The sequence below is a fragment of the Canis lupus genome, chromosome 6 (genome assembly GCF_011100685.1).
Source record: "Canis lupus familiaris isolate Mischka breed German Shepherd chromosome 6, alternate assembly UU_Cfam_GSD_1.0, whole genome shotgun sequence".
NCBI lineage: Eukaryota > Metazoa > Chordata > Mammalia > Carnivora > Canidae > Canis > Canis lupus.
Genome location: NC_049227.1, coordinates 31,663,891 through 31,680,727, shown reverse-complemented (window position 1 = coordinate 31,680,727; position 16,837 = coordinate 31,663,891). Strand labels below are relative to the sequence as shown.

At 58.3% G+C, this 16,837-nt stretch overlaps 1 protein-coding gene and 1 non-coding gene across 2 annotated transcripts in view; one reads left to right on the top strand and one right to left on the bottom strand.

Moving 5' to 3' along the window:
• LOC111096475 overlaps positions 1-16,837 on the bottom strand; it is a 143,805-nt gene that overhangs the window by 33,007 nt on the left and 93,961 nt on the right. Inside the window, exons 42-46 of the mRNA XM_038540358.1 lie at positions 16,620-16,697; positions 4,894-5,101; positions 2,145-2,311; positions 1,296-1,408; positions 20-101 (exon numbers count right to left, since the gene is read on the bottom strand). Coding sequence (XP_038396286.1) covers positions 20-101; positions 1,296-1,408; positions 2,145-2,311; positions 4,894-5,101; positions 16,620-16,697 — 648 coding nt within the window. The remainder of the gene's footprint in view (positions 1-19; positions 102-1,295; positions 1,409-2,144; positions 2,312-4,893; positions 5,102-16,619; positions 16,698-16,837) is intronic.
• On the top strand, positions 1,109-1,211 carry MIR8874 (microRNA mir-8874). Its single transcript, NR_128830.1, has one exon. It is a non-coding gene; the product is annotated as a microRNA mir-8874 (primary transcript).

Genomic DNA, 16,837 nt, shown 5'->3' with positions numbered 1-16,837 from the left:
GGGTGCCGGGCACAGTTACCTTGGCGGCGGCTGAGGCTCTGCTGGGGCAGCGGCCCAGGAGGCCGGGGAGGTGGTGCTGGCCCCAGAGCTGCAGCTCTTTGCTGGAAGGAAAGAAAGGGGAGGTCTGAGGCCGGACATGAGGGCACCCAGCGCTGGGGCAGGACCAGGCCCACCTCCCCCGCAGGAGGGCAGGAGATCCAGCATCACACACACGGCCCAGTGAAGGCCCTTCTCATGCCCCAGGCCTGAGGGCCGTGCAGTGAGCAGTCAGGTCCTCAGGCTGGTGCCAGGTGATGCACGGTTCAATCCCCACCTGGCCTTTGGCTGCTTCTGGCAGGTGGGGATAGCTCCTCTGGGCCTCAGATCCCCCTTCAGCCACAGGGGCTATAATGGTGCTCGCCTGAGTGTCTTCTGTGGGCATCAGAGGGCCCCCCTCAGGCTTGGCCAGGGGAGGCCTCAGCAGGGTGTTTTTAAAATCCTCAGCAGAGGGATCCCTGGGTGGCTCAGCGGTTGAGCGGCTGCCTTTGGCCCAGGGTGTGATCCCGGAGACCCAGGATCGAGTCCCGCATCGGGCTCCCTGCGTGGGGCCTGCTCCTTCCTCTGCCTGTGTCTCTGCCTCTCTCTCTGTGTCTCCCACGAAAAAATTAAAAAGAAAATCCTCAGCAGGGTTTTAAACCCGCGCTTGCTCCTGGCAGCCCAGGGCACACAGCACCCCTTCCCTGGCCCCTCGGGCCAGGATGCTCCCGACTCCCCACTGCTTCTGCCCGCTGGAAGACAGGAGCACCCCCCTTCCCCGTTACAACAACCAGAAGGTTCCCCAGACGTTGCCAATGACCCTGGGTGGGCAGGCCCGTCCCTAGGTGAGAACACCCGTCTCCACTGCTCTCGGCTGGCTTCCTCACTCCCCTCAGGGACCCTATGAGCGCTGGAGCCTGGCAGCCCCCCATGACATGCACGTATGAGGCCACTGAGCGCCGGGCCAGGCAGCCAGTGCATCCCCACACTGAAGTGCTAGAACATTATTCCTTTGCATTTGAGGCCTAGGATGCATTTAGTTCGTGAGACCAAGAATTCCTCACTCGTGTCCTGCTCCCAAAGGTCAAGGTTATCTTAGTATCTGTGTGACTGCACTTCTCTGAGCCTCCCTTTCCACATCTGTGCAGTGGGGCTGTGGGGAGGGCTCAAGGAAGCACTGGGGGTCGGAGGTCAGCACACAGCAGGGGCTCAGCTGAGCCCCCTTCACTTCTCTGGGTTGGGGGGGGGGACCCTCCCCCATGCTGCAGAGAACCCCTTACCTGAGTGCCCGGCTCTGGCCACGCACATCGAGGACCAGGCTGGCTTGAGAGTCACAGGTCAGCCGTAGGGAAGAGCGCACCCGTCCCTCTGCCCAGAGCTTCTGGAACACGAGCTGAGGAAGGAGCAGGCTGTGAGGTGGGGGGGAAGGGGTTTTTAGGGGGCCCGAGTACCCTCCCAAGCCAGGCCCCACTCCGCAGGTCCTTCCTGGGAGCCCAGATTGCACCCCACCAGACCTGCACCGCAGACATCAGCCAAGATTGAGCTCCCCCACGTCTCCCCACCACTGGGCCCGAGGCCAAGAGAAGGGGGTGTAGATGAGGCCAGGGAGAGCGGGACTTGGCTCCACTCAGTCGTGGGGTCCCGGGTCACAGACTCTCTGTGCAAGGGGTGAGGGGCCTCTGGGGACGGCCTCCCCGTGTGGCAGAGTGGAGTGCGGGCAGGGCCATGCTGGCAACCCCGAAACAAGAGGTTGCAAATGAGGCTTCTGGAAGGTGCCGTGACTTGCAGGGCAGCCAGGGAGCCCAGCCGGGACAGGCGACTTTGTGCCCAGTGACAGTGGCCATGGCCTGGCCCCATTCAGGGGGCCACAGAGGTGGGAAAGGACCCTGGTGCAAGCCAGAGCCCCTTTGGCCATGTGACCTTGGGCAGGTGACATACACACTCACGTGTGACCCACAGACGGCGACGATGGGGGCTGTAGTCACAGCAGCGAGATCTTCTAAAGCACCTGCTCTACCAGACACCAGTGTGTTCATGGTGCTCTCTCCATCCTCCCGAACCCCACGATATCAGTGGATGGAATGAGGGGGGAACTCAGCTTGGCCTGGGGGGGCCCATTCACGCCTCACCTGGCTGGCAAAGGGCAGGCCCAGCCTCCGGAGGGCAGGTGCCGTGTGGCTGGCGTTCACCACCAGCTCCAGGGTGCCGTTCGTGGGCCAGGCCGCCAGGGCAGCCACGTCTGCGCTCACACCACCGTCCCCTCCGTGGAGGGCCACACTGGCCTGGGTCTGGGTCTCTAGAGGCAGAGAAGAGCACAGGCTACTCGGGACTCGGTTCACCTCCCTTCCCACGTGGGATCAAGCCCAGGCAGGGCTTTCGCTTCTCTGGGACTTCATCCGTCAGGCGGTGTCCCCCTTGATGATCGATGATCGATGATCGATGATCGGAGCCTGGCCGGCTCCTCCTCCTGGGGTTGCTGCTGAAATGACACCTCTGAGTGTCCACTTAAAGGCACCTCCTGACCCTTCCTGCTCCCTCCCCGGGGAAGGTCAGCCCCGTGAGGGCAGGCCCTTGAGTCTGTTCCCTGCTCTGTCCCCAGCACTTAGCACAGCTCCAGACACACTGCAGGGAACGAGGAAACGGCGGAATGAGTACTTCTCCCCAGGTTTATCTAACATCCAAACAATATCAAATCATATCAGATGATCCTGAGCTGCAGCCCACCTGGCCCAGGCTGGAGGGTCCCCACTCATCTCATCCCCTCACCCCCTCCCCCCAACCTCCAGGGGCCTGCCTCCCAGCTGGACCACACCTCATCGTGGCAGGCAGGTGAAAATCCTCCCGGAAATGGGATTCCAGGAGCTTTGTTCTTATTTTTGGACTTAAATCCTGCCCCCTACTGCAGCCTAGCCTATGTCAGAGGCCAAGTTCCCTTCCTTGGTGGGGCTGGGGGTGGAGGGGTGCAGCTCACAGCTCTGGCCCGTGACACCTGCCCAGCGCCATCACCTGCCGTCTGGCCCCATCGGGGAGGGTGGTGCTCTTTGGCAGATGTGGGCAAGGTGGCCTTAAGCCTCCATTTCCTCATCCGTAAAGTGGGCACAGCCTACTTGAGGGACATTGCCAAGATTAATAGAGATAGCACCCCTGAGAACACCTGCCCGTGGGGCACACAGGTCCCAGGACACATTCTCTTCCTTCCTCTCCCAGTCAGTGTTCAGCCACATGCACCTGCTGTGTGTGGGGCCCAAGGGGGAGGGGACACACATTGAAGGGGCCCCAGTCTCTGTGCCCGGGGATGGTTCAGACTGTCAGGGACACCAAGAATGTTCATGCCAGGCACAAAATGACCCCGGAGCCAAATGTGGGCAGCAGTGTGGAGGTGAGATGGTCTCCCCAGCTGCAGGGACCTCTTAGGGGCCAGGAACTGGGTCATCCTGGAATGACTAATGAGTATCCCGTCATTTACCCACCACATCCCCAATAAACCCTTCCTCAGAGCAGTCCGTGAGGTCAGGTCCCTGTCTGCTCCAGGCTCCCACTCAGCCCACAGAGGGGCTGAAAGCCAATTATAGGAAAGTTTGAGGCCAGGAGAAGATGACCCAGGTGACAGGGGAGCCACCTAGGTGTCCTGATCTCTGTTATCTACACAGGGGTCAGAGGGTGGAGTCACACTGCCTGGATTCAAGTCCTGATCTCCCCCGATCCATAGCTGTGTGGTCCGGGACAAGGGACTCAACCTCTCTGAGCTTCTATTCCTCCCTTACCTCATCTGTTCACAAATTCACTCAACAGACGTTTAATTGAATACGTACTATACTCCACTCTGCAAAACAGGCAAAAATCATCCCTGTCCTTGTGGAGTGTGCGTTCGAGTGTGGGGTGGGCAGAGGACAGGGAAAGAGAAGTGAGGTGTTTATTAAGTAAGTTACATAGTATATTAGAGCAACCAAGCCAGGAACGGGGCCGGGGGGGGTGAGCTAGAGGGCGGTAGAGGTACAAATAAACAGGGTGGGCAGGGAAGGCCTCAGTGAGGAGATGAGATTTGGAAAATATCTGAAGACGGTGAAGGATTGAGTCAAGCAGATGTGCAGGGGGAGAGCCTTCTGGACAGAGGAACAGCCTGTGCGAAGGTCCTGAGGCAGGGGCAAGCCTGATGTGTTTGGAGAATAGCAAGGAGTGAAACAAGCAGGGGCCAGAAGATGGGGTCAGAGGAGTGAGGGTGTGGATCCCAAGGGCTCAGAGCCCAAGCCCCACACGGGCTTCGGGCTTCGACTTTCCCTTGATAGTGAATGGATGGCTGAGCAGATTGACTGAGCTCCAATTTTGGAGAGCTTGCCTGGGATGTATGCAGCAAGCACTCAATCAATGCTGGCTCTTATTACCTTCCCTCCCCACCTCCCGCCAAGGTTAAAGCGTTTCTCCCCAAAAATTATGTTGAAGCCATAACCACTAGCACGTATCGACGTGACCTTAGTTGGGGTCCCTGCAGAGGTGATCAGACTTGGGACACAGACATGCTGGAGTAGGGAGGGCCCTCATTCAGTGACCCGTGTCCTTAGAAAAAGAGAAGAGGCACAGACACCGAGGCAGAGATGGGAGGATCGGCTGGGCCCCCGGAGCTGGAAGAGGCAAGGAAGGATTCTCCGCATGGAGCCTTCGGCAGGTGCACAGCCCCGCAGAACCCGGCCTCCAGGACTGTTAGAGCTAAACATCTTCGGGGGGTGGGGGGGGCTCGGGAAGGAATACAGGCTCCCCTGAGAATCAGGCCTCTGAGGGCAAGGCTGTCCTTTGGTTCTGGGGTTCAGGATTGCTCTGGGCCCCCCTGGAACCAAGGCCCGAGGAGGGAGGTGGGGGAGCTGGCCCTCCTGGGCGCCTTACCGTGTGTCTGCAGCTTGGCACTGAGGCCGGCCTGGCCCGGGACCCCAGCCCGCAACAAGGTCACGCTGTTGTGCGAGCTCCAGCCAGAAAGCTCCAGGTGCCCAGCACGGTGACAGCAGCTGACGGAGTAGTTCAGGGACGTGGGCCCCACCGAGATGCGTGCGGAATGCTCCAAGCTGGAGCCGCTGCTGGGAGCACCCACAGAGGCCTGGAATGACACGCGGGAGATGCCGGCTCACCCAGCTCACCCTGGCTCCCGCAAACCCACCCACAGCCCTGTAGGGGCGGGGGGGGGCTGAGGGGAGCTGAGACACCCCCCCTCCCCGCCAACCCTTGCAGGAGCCGGTTTTAAGGAAGAGCAGGGTGACATGTGCTGCGTTGCTGGGTGGGGTGTGCTGGCCGAGGAGTGGCTGCTAATAGCTATGGGGTTTCCATGTGGAGTGATGGCGAGGTTCTAGAATGAGAGAATGGTTGTACAACCACTGGGAGTGGACTAAGTGCCCCTGAACTGTACACTTCAAGATACTTAAAACGGTCACTATTATAAGTACTACACTGCCCTAAAAAAGTTTGCAAAAATATACGTAACGTTGGAAGATTTTAGACAGGGCGCAGGCTCTCTATGTCCCCACGCAGCCCACCTGACGCATCTCAGTTCTCCACCTGGCCTCCAAGGGCTTCGAGTGTGCAACCTCTGCACCATATGCGTGTAAGCTCATCACAGCGGCCTTGGCAGCAGCACAAAGCCCCTCACTGCATGATGTCACCTGCTTTATAAAGCAGGAAGCGTTGCGCCATCGTTCAATGGTGTTGCCTGAGCACCCACTATGTGCCGGACCCTGTTCTGCACCTAGAGATGCAGTCGTGCGCGAAACACAGAAATGCCAGAGCCCGTGCAGCCGAGATGTCAGCTGTGAGTGACAGACCGGGACAAGGTGGAAAGCATCGGGTGCCAGGCGACAGGGGGAGGATGGGAAGGAGACAGCGATCAGAGAGGGTGTGAGATCGCAAGAAATACGCAGGCGCAGGTATATACGTCTCTGTCCCCAGGTCCTGCTCATGTCTGGACTATGATCCTGGTTCCTGACACCGAGCTCCCATCCTTGTGCATTCTCCGGGGAGGGAGTTCAGGAGGAGAATCTTGCAGGAAGCTCCTAAAATCCCTTGGAATTTTTGGGGCGAGAGAAGCGCCTTTTGTGCTACGCTCCTGGCTGGGGGCTGGTCCCCAGAAAGACCAAGCCCTGGTTAGAAGGTGGAGCCTCCAGCCCCAGAGCCCATCCTCTGGAAGGGGAGGAGGGGCTGCAGAGCGTGGGTGGACACACACCCACGTGCGGGGGAAGGTGGTGCCCACAGACTGGGTGCTGGGGGTGGATCCCTACCCATCGGGTCACAGAAGTGTTCCAAGCAGCAGAGGAGAAATAAGAGCTTCTTCTTTATAAAGGGATATGGTGGGGGTGACATTGACCAGGGCAGGTCTATTCAGGGAAGGCCAGAGAAAGGACCTGTGTGCCAAGACCCGAGGGGCCCAGGGGCGGGCAGTGGGCGTCAAAGGGAAGAAGCATCTGTCGAGCCTGGGTACAGGGGGCAGCAAGTGCAGGCCGCAGGAAAGTCAGCAAGGGGAGTCTCTGGGGGCAGGGGGGAGCTAGAGAGGGGACAGGGCCAGATCCTTACAGGAGGCTTTCTGCTGCCAGCCTGGTGTCCAAGGGACTCGGGTGGATATAGAGGGGCTTGGGGTGGAGACCCAAGGGGGCACGATTGGGAGCCAGGAACCTGGCTAGGTGGCTGGAACCCAGGAGTGACCTGAGGTGGCCTGGAGCAGGCGACAAAGCTGGAGGTGGGAAGATGGGGTTGTCAGGGCTCCAGGTATATTTGGGAGGGTGCCCCATTGGCATCTGCTGAGGGCGGGATCCGCTGTGAGTGCAAAACAGGGATGAAGGGTGACCCGCGGTTTTTGGCTGTGCTGCTGGAGGGACACGAGGTGCCACTCGGCGAGATGGGGAAATGAGATGGGGCAGGGGGTAGGGTTGGGCACACTGAGTCAGGGATGCCCGCCAGGCCTCCAAGTGGTGGGGGATGCACATGCAGATAGATCTGCAGGTCTGGGGGCCCGGAGAGGGAGAAATGGGGGGAGCTTCGGGGCATGGAGTGAGACACTGGCCCAGCCCGCCCTGGACAAGCACGGGGTCTGCGGGGAGGTTTCAGGAAAGGAGAGTGGGTAACGGTCCCAGGGGCGTGGCTAGGCTAGGGAGAGGAGTGCTACCCCCAGTTTCCAGAGGAGGAGACTGAGGCTCAGAGGGAAGTCTGAACCTTCCTCCACCACCCCCTTGTCTCCGCCGTACTTCCAAGAACGTCTGCTGAATGAATGCATGCGTGCGTGCGTGGGTTTCTATTACCACGGGGGCTCGCCAGGGCTGACCTGCAGGCTCAGACTGTCCTCCACCCACAGCGTCCGCAGCGTGGGGATGTTGTGCTGGAGCGTGTAGTCCAGGGACATGTGTTCTGGCTGCCGAGTGAACGTCAGCTCCTCAGACACCTGTCAGTGTGGACGACTGTGAGACCCGGACCGCTGGGCTGGGCTGTCCCCACTACCCCCGGCTCCCCGGGGCCCCGCCCGCAGAGCCCCTCACCTGTCTGCCATCTACTCCGGCCCGCAGGGTGCGTCGGTAGCTGCGCCCGTGGCTCTCGGTGGCCAGCTCCAGCAGGACCCGGGCTGGGAGGCCCAAGGGGCCGGGTCGGGGCAGGCTGTGTGTGAGCAACACATCCACCTGCCTCCGGCTCTACCATGGAGCAAGAGAAACAGAGACTCAGCGCCTGGGGGATGGCCAGATTCTCCCACGGAGGGGAAAATAAAGCGCTCAGACATTCAATCAAGCCTCCTTCTCTCCCTCCTGTTGGCCGTTGCCCTGTAGAAAAATGAGGAATTTCCACCAGATGCAGTGAGCGCATTTGGGATGCCTCATATAAAGTCAGCGGCGAGTGCAAAATTCACCGGGGGAGGAGCCCGCGAGAGGAACATCAGAAAGAAAGGCTGCAGCAAGGTACAGGGAGGGCCCCACGGAATGTTTGAGAAGGACACGCCTTGGAGGTTGGGATGCAACAGAAAGAAAAAGCACCTAAACTCCCAAAACACTCAGAATGGTGCTCGCAGAACGAGGCGATCTCCCCTGTGGGCAGCTGCGGGGAGCACGCCCAGGGTGACGAATGGCATGGACTTCTGAGTCGCCTAAAGGTTAGTGACACATCCGGGGAGCTCTGGAAGGTGAGGCGGTTCTCGCTAAAATCAAACAGACCTATGCACACCCTACGATCCAGCAATTCCACTCGGTCCCTCTTCACTAAGACACACGGACGAGAGTGCTCGAGGCAGCAGTATTGGCAATAGGCAAACACTGGACACTTGCATCCATAAGAATTGAAAGCGGGGTCTTGAAAAGACATTTGCACGCCCATGATCACAGCAGCATTACTCACAACAGCCAAGGGGTGGGAGCAACCCGAGCGTCGGAGGATGGATGGTGGATGAACACAGAGTGGTCTGTCCTTACAACACGGTATTACTCAGCCGTAAAAAGGAAGAACATTCTGGGTGGTTGAGCGTCTGCCTTGGCTCAAGTCCTGATCCCAGAGTCCTGGGATCCCCTCAGGGAGCCTGCTTCTCCCTCTGCCTGTGTCTCTGCCTCTCTCTCTCTGTGTCTCATGAATAAATAAATAAAATCTCAAAAAAATTTTTAAAAAAAGGAAGAACATTCCGACACCTTCTACAACACAGATGAACCTTGGGAATGTGATGCTCAGTGAAAGTCACAGGAAGACAGACACTGTGTGATTCCACTTCTTGGAGGTACCCAGAGTGCTCAGTAGAAGGGTGGTTGCCAGGGGCTCGGGGGAGCAGTGAATGGGGAGTTGGTGTGTAACGGGGACAGAGTTTCAGTTGTGCAATATGAAGAGAGTTCTAGAGACGGATGGTGGGGATGGTTGCCCAACAAGGTGAATGTTCTGAAGACCACTGAACTCTAGACTTAAAAAAAATGGGGAGATCCCTGGGTGGCTCAGCGGTTTAGCACCTGCCTTTGGCTCCAGGCGTGATCCTGGAGTCCCGGGATCGAGTCCTGCGTCGGGCTCCCTGCATGGAGCCTGCTTCTCCCTCTGCCTGTGTCTCTGCCTCTCTTTCTTTCATGAATAAATAAATAAAATCTTTAAACAAAAAAATGGTGACGATGGAAAATTTTATATGTATCTTACCACGATAAAAAATTTTTACAACAAAATAAAACAGGTGCACAGTTAACTAACACGATGTACAGTAGAAAGAAGACGCCACCCAAAAGCTAATCAGTAGAATGGATGGAGGACTGGTGAGACACACACCCTGTGGGTTACTAGTCGACAGTGAAGCGGAAAAGACAGTGAGGCATGGGCCAATCCCACAAACACAATGAGTATTTTCCCTCTGTCTTTTAAGGTTTACTCCTGTATTCCAGGGGAGGAGGGAGGAGGAGAGGGAGAGAAAGTCTTCTCACGCCGAGCGAGCATAGAGCCGAGCGTGGGGCTCGATCTCACAACCCCGGGATCAATGAGCTGAGCTGAAACCAAGAGGCAGGAGCTGGACCAACCCCGCCACCAGGGCGACCTGTGCAAGCGTGATGTTGGACAAGAGGAAGCAGATGTGCAAAGGAATGTGCCGTGTGCTTCTGCAGATGTGACATTCAGGAACTCGTGTCAGGGGGGAGGGCCCTTGCGTGTGGCTGCGACGAGCAAGGGAGCCCGCGGGGGCTTCTGGTCACCTTCTGTGCTTGGAGGTGGGTGGTGTTTGGTTTGCAAAAATCTCACCAAGCTGAGCATTTTTCATGTCCGCACTCGCACAATATTCGGGTTGTACTTCATTAAAAAAAAATTATTTTTCAAAGCAAATGACCAAGGGAAATGGGGCGAGAGGCTGCTTCTTGGAAGCCTCATTCCTCCACGTCTGGGTCTCGAGTCTTCCATCTCCCAGGGTCTCTGGAGCTAGGAGAGTGTCCAGGGCTTCTCGGGCCTCAGCACCCCTTCCCAGGCGGCCACAGGCACCCCGATACCCGTGCCCTCACCTCGGTCGTCTTGAGGATGAGCACCCCCCGCAGCGTGCTATTGTTCACGGCGACCAGCACCTGGGCGTCCACAGCCACGGAGCTCAGCACAACATCCCCGGAGCTGCTGACTCGGCCCGGGACCCCCAGCGCCTGGAGGGGTTTAGAGAGAGCCACGGAAGCAGGGCTCTTAACCAGGACAGGGTTCAAGGCGGGCATCGGGGGTCCCAAGGCCTCCCCCCTTGACCTGGCTGCCAAATGGGGTCCTTATCTTTCTAGGAGAGGGTTTGTGACTTGGATAAAGTCCTCAGGGCCCGCCCGCGCCCGCGCCCCCCCCCCCCCCCCCCCCCCCCCCCCGCCCCAGGGGCCCCACTGTCGCTCCACTCTTTGATGAACTCCTCCCTCCTGCCTCCCTGCCCTCCCCAGATCACCAGGGATCCCAAATCTTTGCAGGCAACAGAACCCAGTCTTGTGAACCAACCTGCCCAAGAGTCTCGCAGCCAGGGAAGCTGGAGAGCCCTCCTCGCTCCCGTCTCCCCATCTCCCCCTCCCCGGGCAGACCCAGACAGCTGCTCCCTCCAGAAAACCCACTGCAAGGCTGGTACACAGAGTGTCTTTTGGCTCCTTGCCCTAGCGCCCGGCAGGGAAAGACACATTGATTTTCCAGCACCCACTGCGCATCAGGCAACGCTGGGCATCGGGTATGTGCCTTTTTAACTAATCCTGAGAGCGGGAGTCTTTACACCCCGCTTTGTGATAAAACTGAGGCCCAGAAAGCAACAAATGACTCGCTTAAGGCCACCCAGAGCAGGGGGCAGAGCCACAGCTCAGTCTGGTGTTTCCAGGCCTCCAAGGTGGGAGGCCACAGGCCTTGCTGAGACATCCACCTGCCTGTCGCGGGTATTGGACCCCTTAACCCCTCCTCCCTCTTTGGAAGGCCTTCCTCCCAGGCCTCTGGGCCTCCCTCCCTAGGGTTTCTCCTCCTCCCTGGCTTGTTCTCGGTACCCGGGCCTGCTCCCTTATGCTGCAGCTCAGTCTCCCCCCACCCCACGGGCATCTCAGCCAGTCTCGTGGCTTTTGGGGGGACCATGGAGAGGCAGAGACCACAGCCAACCTCCTGACTGCAAGAGCTGCCCCTGACGCCTTCACTTGGGCATCACACTTAACATGTCGGAGATGGGACTGAGTCAGCAATGCCTCCCTGACCCTCCCCCTCTGCCCACTGTGCTCCCCATCACAGGGCACAGCAACCCCAGGCCTCTCGTCACCCAGGACACAAGCAGAGGGGCCACCCTGCTCCCTCACCCCCTCTCTAGCACCTCCATACCCAAACTTCCACCCAGGCCTCCCTCTCAGCCTCCGCAAAGGATCCTGAGTGTGAGTGCTCTCCCACACCTCATGTGCTTTTCATAAAACAGGAGTCAGCAAACTACGGCCCACGGGCCACATCCAGACTGCTACTTGTTGTTTTAAATAAAGCTTTATTGGAACACGGTCACACCTATTTGTTTATATCTTGTCTACAGTGTTTTGTGCTGTAACCACCAGGCTGAGTACTTACAACAGAGGCTGCTGAGCCTGCAAAGCTCAAGATATATCCTATGTGGGCTTTTTGAGAAAGGGTTTGCTGACCCTGGTCCTAGCAAAAGCCCGTTCCTCTCTGCCTCTGCCTCAGGGCCTTTGCACTGGCCTGGCCTAGAAGATTCTTTCCCCAGATATCCACACATCTCCTCCTTCCTCTCCTTCAAGTCTCTGCTCAAATGCCATCTTGTCTTTTGGGCCAAACGTGACCGACTTATAAAAATTGCAGTATCTGTCCTGCCGTTCACTCCCCCGTTCCTACTTTCTGCCTCTCCGTAGTCCTTATCACTAGGTACTGTAGTCTGCAATTCGCTGATTTGTGCTGGGGATTGCCGGTCTCCCCCTAGGCAGGCATTTACCTCTGCTTGATTCACGGCTACATTTTCAGAGTTGAGTGGTCTCAGCAATTAGTGAACCTCCAAAGAAAGCCCCTGCCCTGCCCCCTGGAGACCCTGGGACCCACTCCTCCCACAGCTGCACCACCTACCTGCAGAGCCTCGCAGGAGCTCTCGGCCAGCACCCGCCACTGCAGCCCGTGGTCCAGGTGCAGCTCACCATCGCCCTGCAGCTCACAGGCCCCCACCTGCAGCTCCAGACCCAGCCGGTGCCCGGCCTCCCACCGGAGCCGGACGGTCAGCAAGGTCTCTGGGGGGACGGCCTGCAGTGCAGACAGCCTGTGACTCAGTTTCACTCGAAGCGTGGCCTCGGACTGGTGCACGACCGCTGTCAAGGTCAGGGAGGCTGTCCCACTGGCCGATGTGAGGGTCCCTGCCACCTTGGCTTCCCCACCTGCGGCCTGCAGGGAGCCGCTGAACTGTGTCCCTGCTGGGAGGCCCAGACCCTGCCAGACCAGAGTGGGGGTTCAGAGGGAGGTCTCACGTCAGGAGCGAGTCCGATTCTCCATCTGCCACCCTCAATTCCCTCCAGCCCCCAGCCCCCCAATCTGTGCTTCCCTCACCCCACCCCCCATCCCAGTAACAAAACAGCTGCAATCACAACACACAGCAACACAGCAACTATCCAGTGTAGAAACTTAGTAGCCACCCAGCCTCACGCTAAGTGCTCTGCAGGAACCACCTCTTTCCAGCCGATTCCCAGCCCTGAGTTGGGAAATCACTGGCTCCATATGACAGATGGGGACACTGAGGCTCAGAGAGGCAAAGTGAAAGCCCAGGGTACCAGCAGGTACCAGCAGAGCTGAGGTCTGCATCTGATGGGTCTGTGCCTCTAATCGAGGCCTTCCAACAGGATAGTCGCTAACTGCATGGGGCTGTTTCCATTTAAATTAAAATGAAGGAAAAGGAGAAATTCAGTTTCTCGGTTGCACAGGTGAGCACCACTAAAGTGTTCAGGGGCCCTGCGTGGCCACTGCGTGGCTAGTGGCTGCTCCTGGACAGCAAAGGACAGAGGTTTTCCATCATCCTAGAGTTCGAATGGGTGGGCCTGCTGCTCCCGTGATGCTTTACGCTCTGGTGGCTCAGTTGTGCGCTGACTTGATAGTGACAGAGCATCTGTGAGTGCTTAGGGATGCCAAGGGGACCAGCTCCGTCCCTACCCCCAGGAAGCTCCATCAGGAGGGGAGAGACAGGGACGCCAGGGTGACTCAGTAGTTGAGCATCTGCCTTCGGCCCAGGGCGTGATCCTGAGGTCCCAGGATCGAGTCCCGCATCGGGCTCCCTGCGTGGAGCCTGCTTCTCCCTCTGCCTGTGTCTCTGCCTCTCTCTCTCTCTCTCTGTCTTCTCATGAATAAATAAATAAAATCTTTAAAAAAAAAAAAAAACAGGGGGGAGGGAGAGACAAGGAGACTTGCAGGGTGGCCTGTCCTACTCAGACAAAGATGCCAGTTGCGTCTGACTCGGCATCTCCCTTTCTTGAGAGTCGGGTTTTCCTCCCCCAAATATCACAGGATAATTCTGAGACCAGCTTTTGGCCCAGATAAAGCCCAGCCGGTGGTTTCTAACAGGTTATGAAACCAAGACATGTCTGTCCCCCCTGTCAGCTCAGGACAGTGCCCCCCATTTCCCTTCCTGCATTCAGAATTTCACTGAAAAGACCAATTCATCACTTCCAAGTCTGTGTCCTTCTGTTGCACAGCGCTGACTCTCATTGCTCTCGGCCTCAATCTTCCCATCTGCCAAGTGGGAGTAAGAGACTAGAGAGGAATCGAGTGTTGGGGAGAGAATTTGGGAAGCGCCAGGAGGAAGGAGCCAGCCAGGCTCAGGCCTCACCCTGGCAGGGGCTCAGGAAGCCCCTCCGGCCGCCTCGCTGGCCTGCCGTACGCACCTCCAGCAGCGGGCAGCCGGGCTCAGAGGCCAGCATCCATGCACTCCGGTTGCCAGCGCGCTGCTCCAGCGTCCCCTGCAGCCGGCATGGCCCCAGCTGGAGGGCCAGGGAGTGGCGGGCGGCAGGCTGTGGCTGGACGGCCAGGCTGATGGTGCCACTGGGTGGCAGGCCCAGGCGGCCCAGCAGGGGCAGGGAGTGGGCCAGGTGCCCGACGACCGAGGTCTGGGGCCCGCAGGTGCGGGCCAGCTGCAGGTGGGCTTCTCCGTCGTCGCTGCGGAGGCCCGAGGCCAGACTGACCTCACAGGAGCTCCAGCTCAGGTTGCCCTCGGAGCGCAGAGCCTGCGGGAGGCCTGTTGCCTGGAATATGAGAAGCGGCTGGATCTAAGGGCAGCTGCAGAAGCCCAGGTCGGAGAGCTGGGGATGGGCCCGGCTGGGAAGAGGGCAGTGTCACCTTTTAGCCTCAACTCCACCAGCACCTCCCTCTGCAAAGTGACTGATACCATAGGTACCTCACTGAGCTTTCTGAACCTGCAATCTCAGTTTACCCATCTCAGAAATGGGGGTTAATCACAGCAACCTAAGTCACTGGGAATGTAAATGAGTTAATACTTATGACTTGAGGCCCTTGGGTGGCTCAGTGGTTGAGAATCTACCTTTGGCTCAGGTCGTGATCCCGGGGTCCTGGGATCGAGTCCTGTATCAGGCACCCCGCAGGGAGCCTGCTTCTCCCTCTGCCTATGTCTCTGCCTCTCTCTGTCTCTCATGAATAAATAAATAAAGTCTTAAAAAAAAAAATACTTGTTGACTTGCAGACCAGAGCCAGGCACCCAGAAAGCACTGGCTATTAGAAATTCAGCATCAATATCTATGGTCATTGGCTGAAGGGCAGGGAGCCTAAGTGACTTGCTTCTGGGGCTGACGACATGCCCCACACAGAGGCACCGACCGAAGATGGGAACGAGAGGGAGCAATGGGGTTAATTCCACTCAGGTTCCCCAACTTCTCTGGGCCTAGACTCTAGGCCTAGGGATACAAGCAGCCCCTTCCTAGTGGGCGTGAGGATTTAAGGAGCCTGAGAGAGCACTCAGCAGGTGGGGCTCCCAAAAATCAGGTTACTTCTTAGTATTCTTATTATTACTTCTAGACCCCTAATCCTCAGGGCAGGATAAGTGAGATCACGAGAAAAGAATGAACCCGAGCCCCAGAGAGGAAGACAATTCAGTTTGGGTCCTATTTTTGGCTCAAAGCTTTGTAGCAGATGCATCTCCAAAGTCAGGTGACAACCGCAAAAAGATGGAAGATTTTCATGCTGAGTGCAAAGCTGGGGACGTGTAAGAAGTTAGTAATTTAGGGAGGGAGGTGGGAGCCCTGACGGGTGGGGAGGGGGCTTACCTCCAGCGGGGGACAGCGATTCACCACCGACAGGGTCCAGTTGGCGTGTGTGGTGTTGGCCTCAGTAATGACATCCCCATGAGCAGTCAGGGTGCACTGGCCCAAGGCCACCGCCAGCCTGGCCCTGGGGTGTTTGTGTCCCCCCACAGACACTTGGATATGGTTGTCGGGGGCGACCCCGAGCGCCTGAAGTGGAGGCCATGCGTGTTGGAGGCTGGTGTCCAGATGGGTATGGTGGTGGCCGCAGGCTGTGTGGATGTGGGCCCGGGCGAAGGTGTCCCCAGGAAGATACCTGAGCTGCCAGGCTGGCCGTGCAAGGGTGGACCAGGAGGGAGCCATTCAAGGACAACACAGCCAGATCCTGCCCCCAGGAAAAGCAAGGTGAGGCCGAGCAGGTGTTCCTGCAATACCTCACCAAGGAGCGGTTCGCCTTCTGCCTGGCCTGGGTGGTCAAGGGAACCCCCAGCCCCCAGGCCACCCACATACACAGTGAACAAGCTATACTCTTGCGAAGTGCTTCTCCCTGAGCTGAAAATGGTCACCCAGGGAGTCACGAAGTTCACCATCTCAGGGTCCCTGATGTCCCCTCCCCATAGGCAGATCTGTGGGTCTACCCCGAGCAGTCTCCCATTTCCATGATGGGGTCTCAAGTCTCAACCTCGCTCATGTGGCTTGTCTGGGGTGTGTCCCTTCTTAATGCCCCATTAAGGAAGTCACCACTCCTCTGGGCTGTGTATTCTCAGGACCTGGGAGCCAGCCTGCACCCCCATGAGAGAACCAGGAGCTGCTCACAGCCTCTTCCCCTGGGCAGGGATAATACCACCAACGCTGGGGCAAACGTACACCGCCCTTAATTTCATGCAGGGAAGACAGCCCTCTGTCCAGCAGCTAAAACCCCTTCAGTCCTGACCCTCTTATTCTCCTAATTAACCCTCCCACTGCTTAGGTTGCAGTGTGACCTCGGGAAAGTGACCCAGCTCCTGCAGGGGATGCCAGCACATAGTCAGGCCAGGCCAGCAGGTCTCAGGAGCAGAAATACCTCTGTCTTCCTCCCCCAGGCAGTCCTCTGGGCTGTGTGCCCCACCATCATTGCCATCAGGCCACAGACGTCAGCCAGGCCAGGCCTGCAACCAGCTGCCCACTCGGCTGCCCACAGAGAAGCACTGACAAGGTCTGAGGCAGCCCCATGGGTGCCCCATGTCTAGCTCACCCTGGGGTCCAGGAGCCACAGGGCCCTGCTAGAGCTCAGGGGGTCTGGGCCCTGTGCTCAGGCCTTGCAGCCACGGATCACCCTGCGATACAGAGGACCCATCGTCCACCTGTGCCCCAGCCCAGGAGAGCTTACAGCTACCTAGGCTGGGCCATCATCTGCCACCACTATCCCACCTATGACAGAGACCCGTTTACCTCAAGAGGCTGCCTGGCAAAGTCCCCCCAGCAGAGCCCTGACAGCTGGGCGGGCGAGGTGTCTCCAGTACAGTTGACCTGCGGAGACCAGCAGGGCAGGTAGGAGGGCATGCTGACAGCCACTGCCACTGTCAGGAAGAGGGAGATGGGAGGCCCCTTCCCCCAACCTAGACCCCAGACAGAGGGTGGCGGGGGAGGTGTGGGGCTGGGTGGGAGGG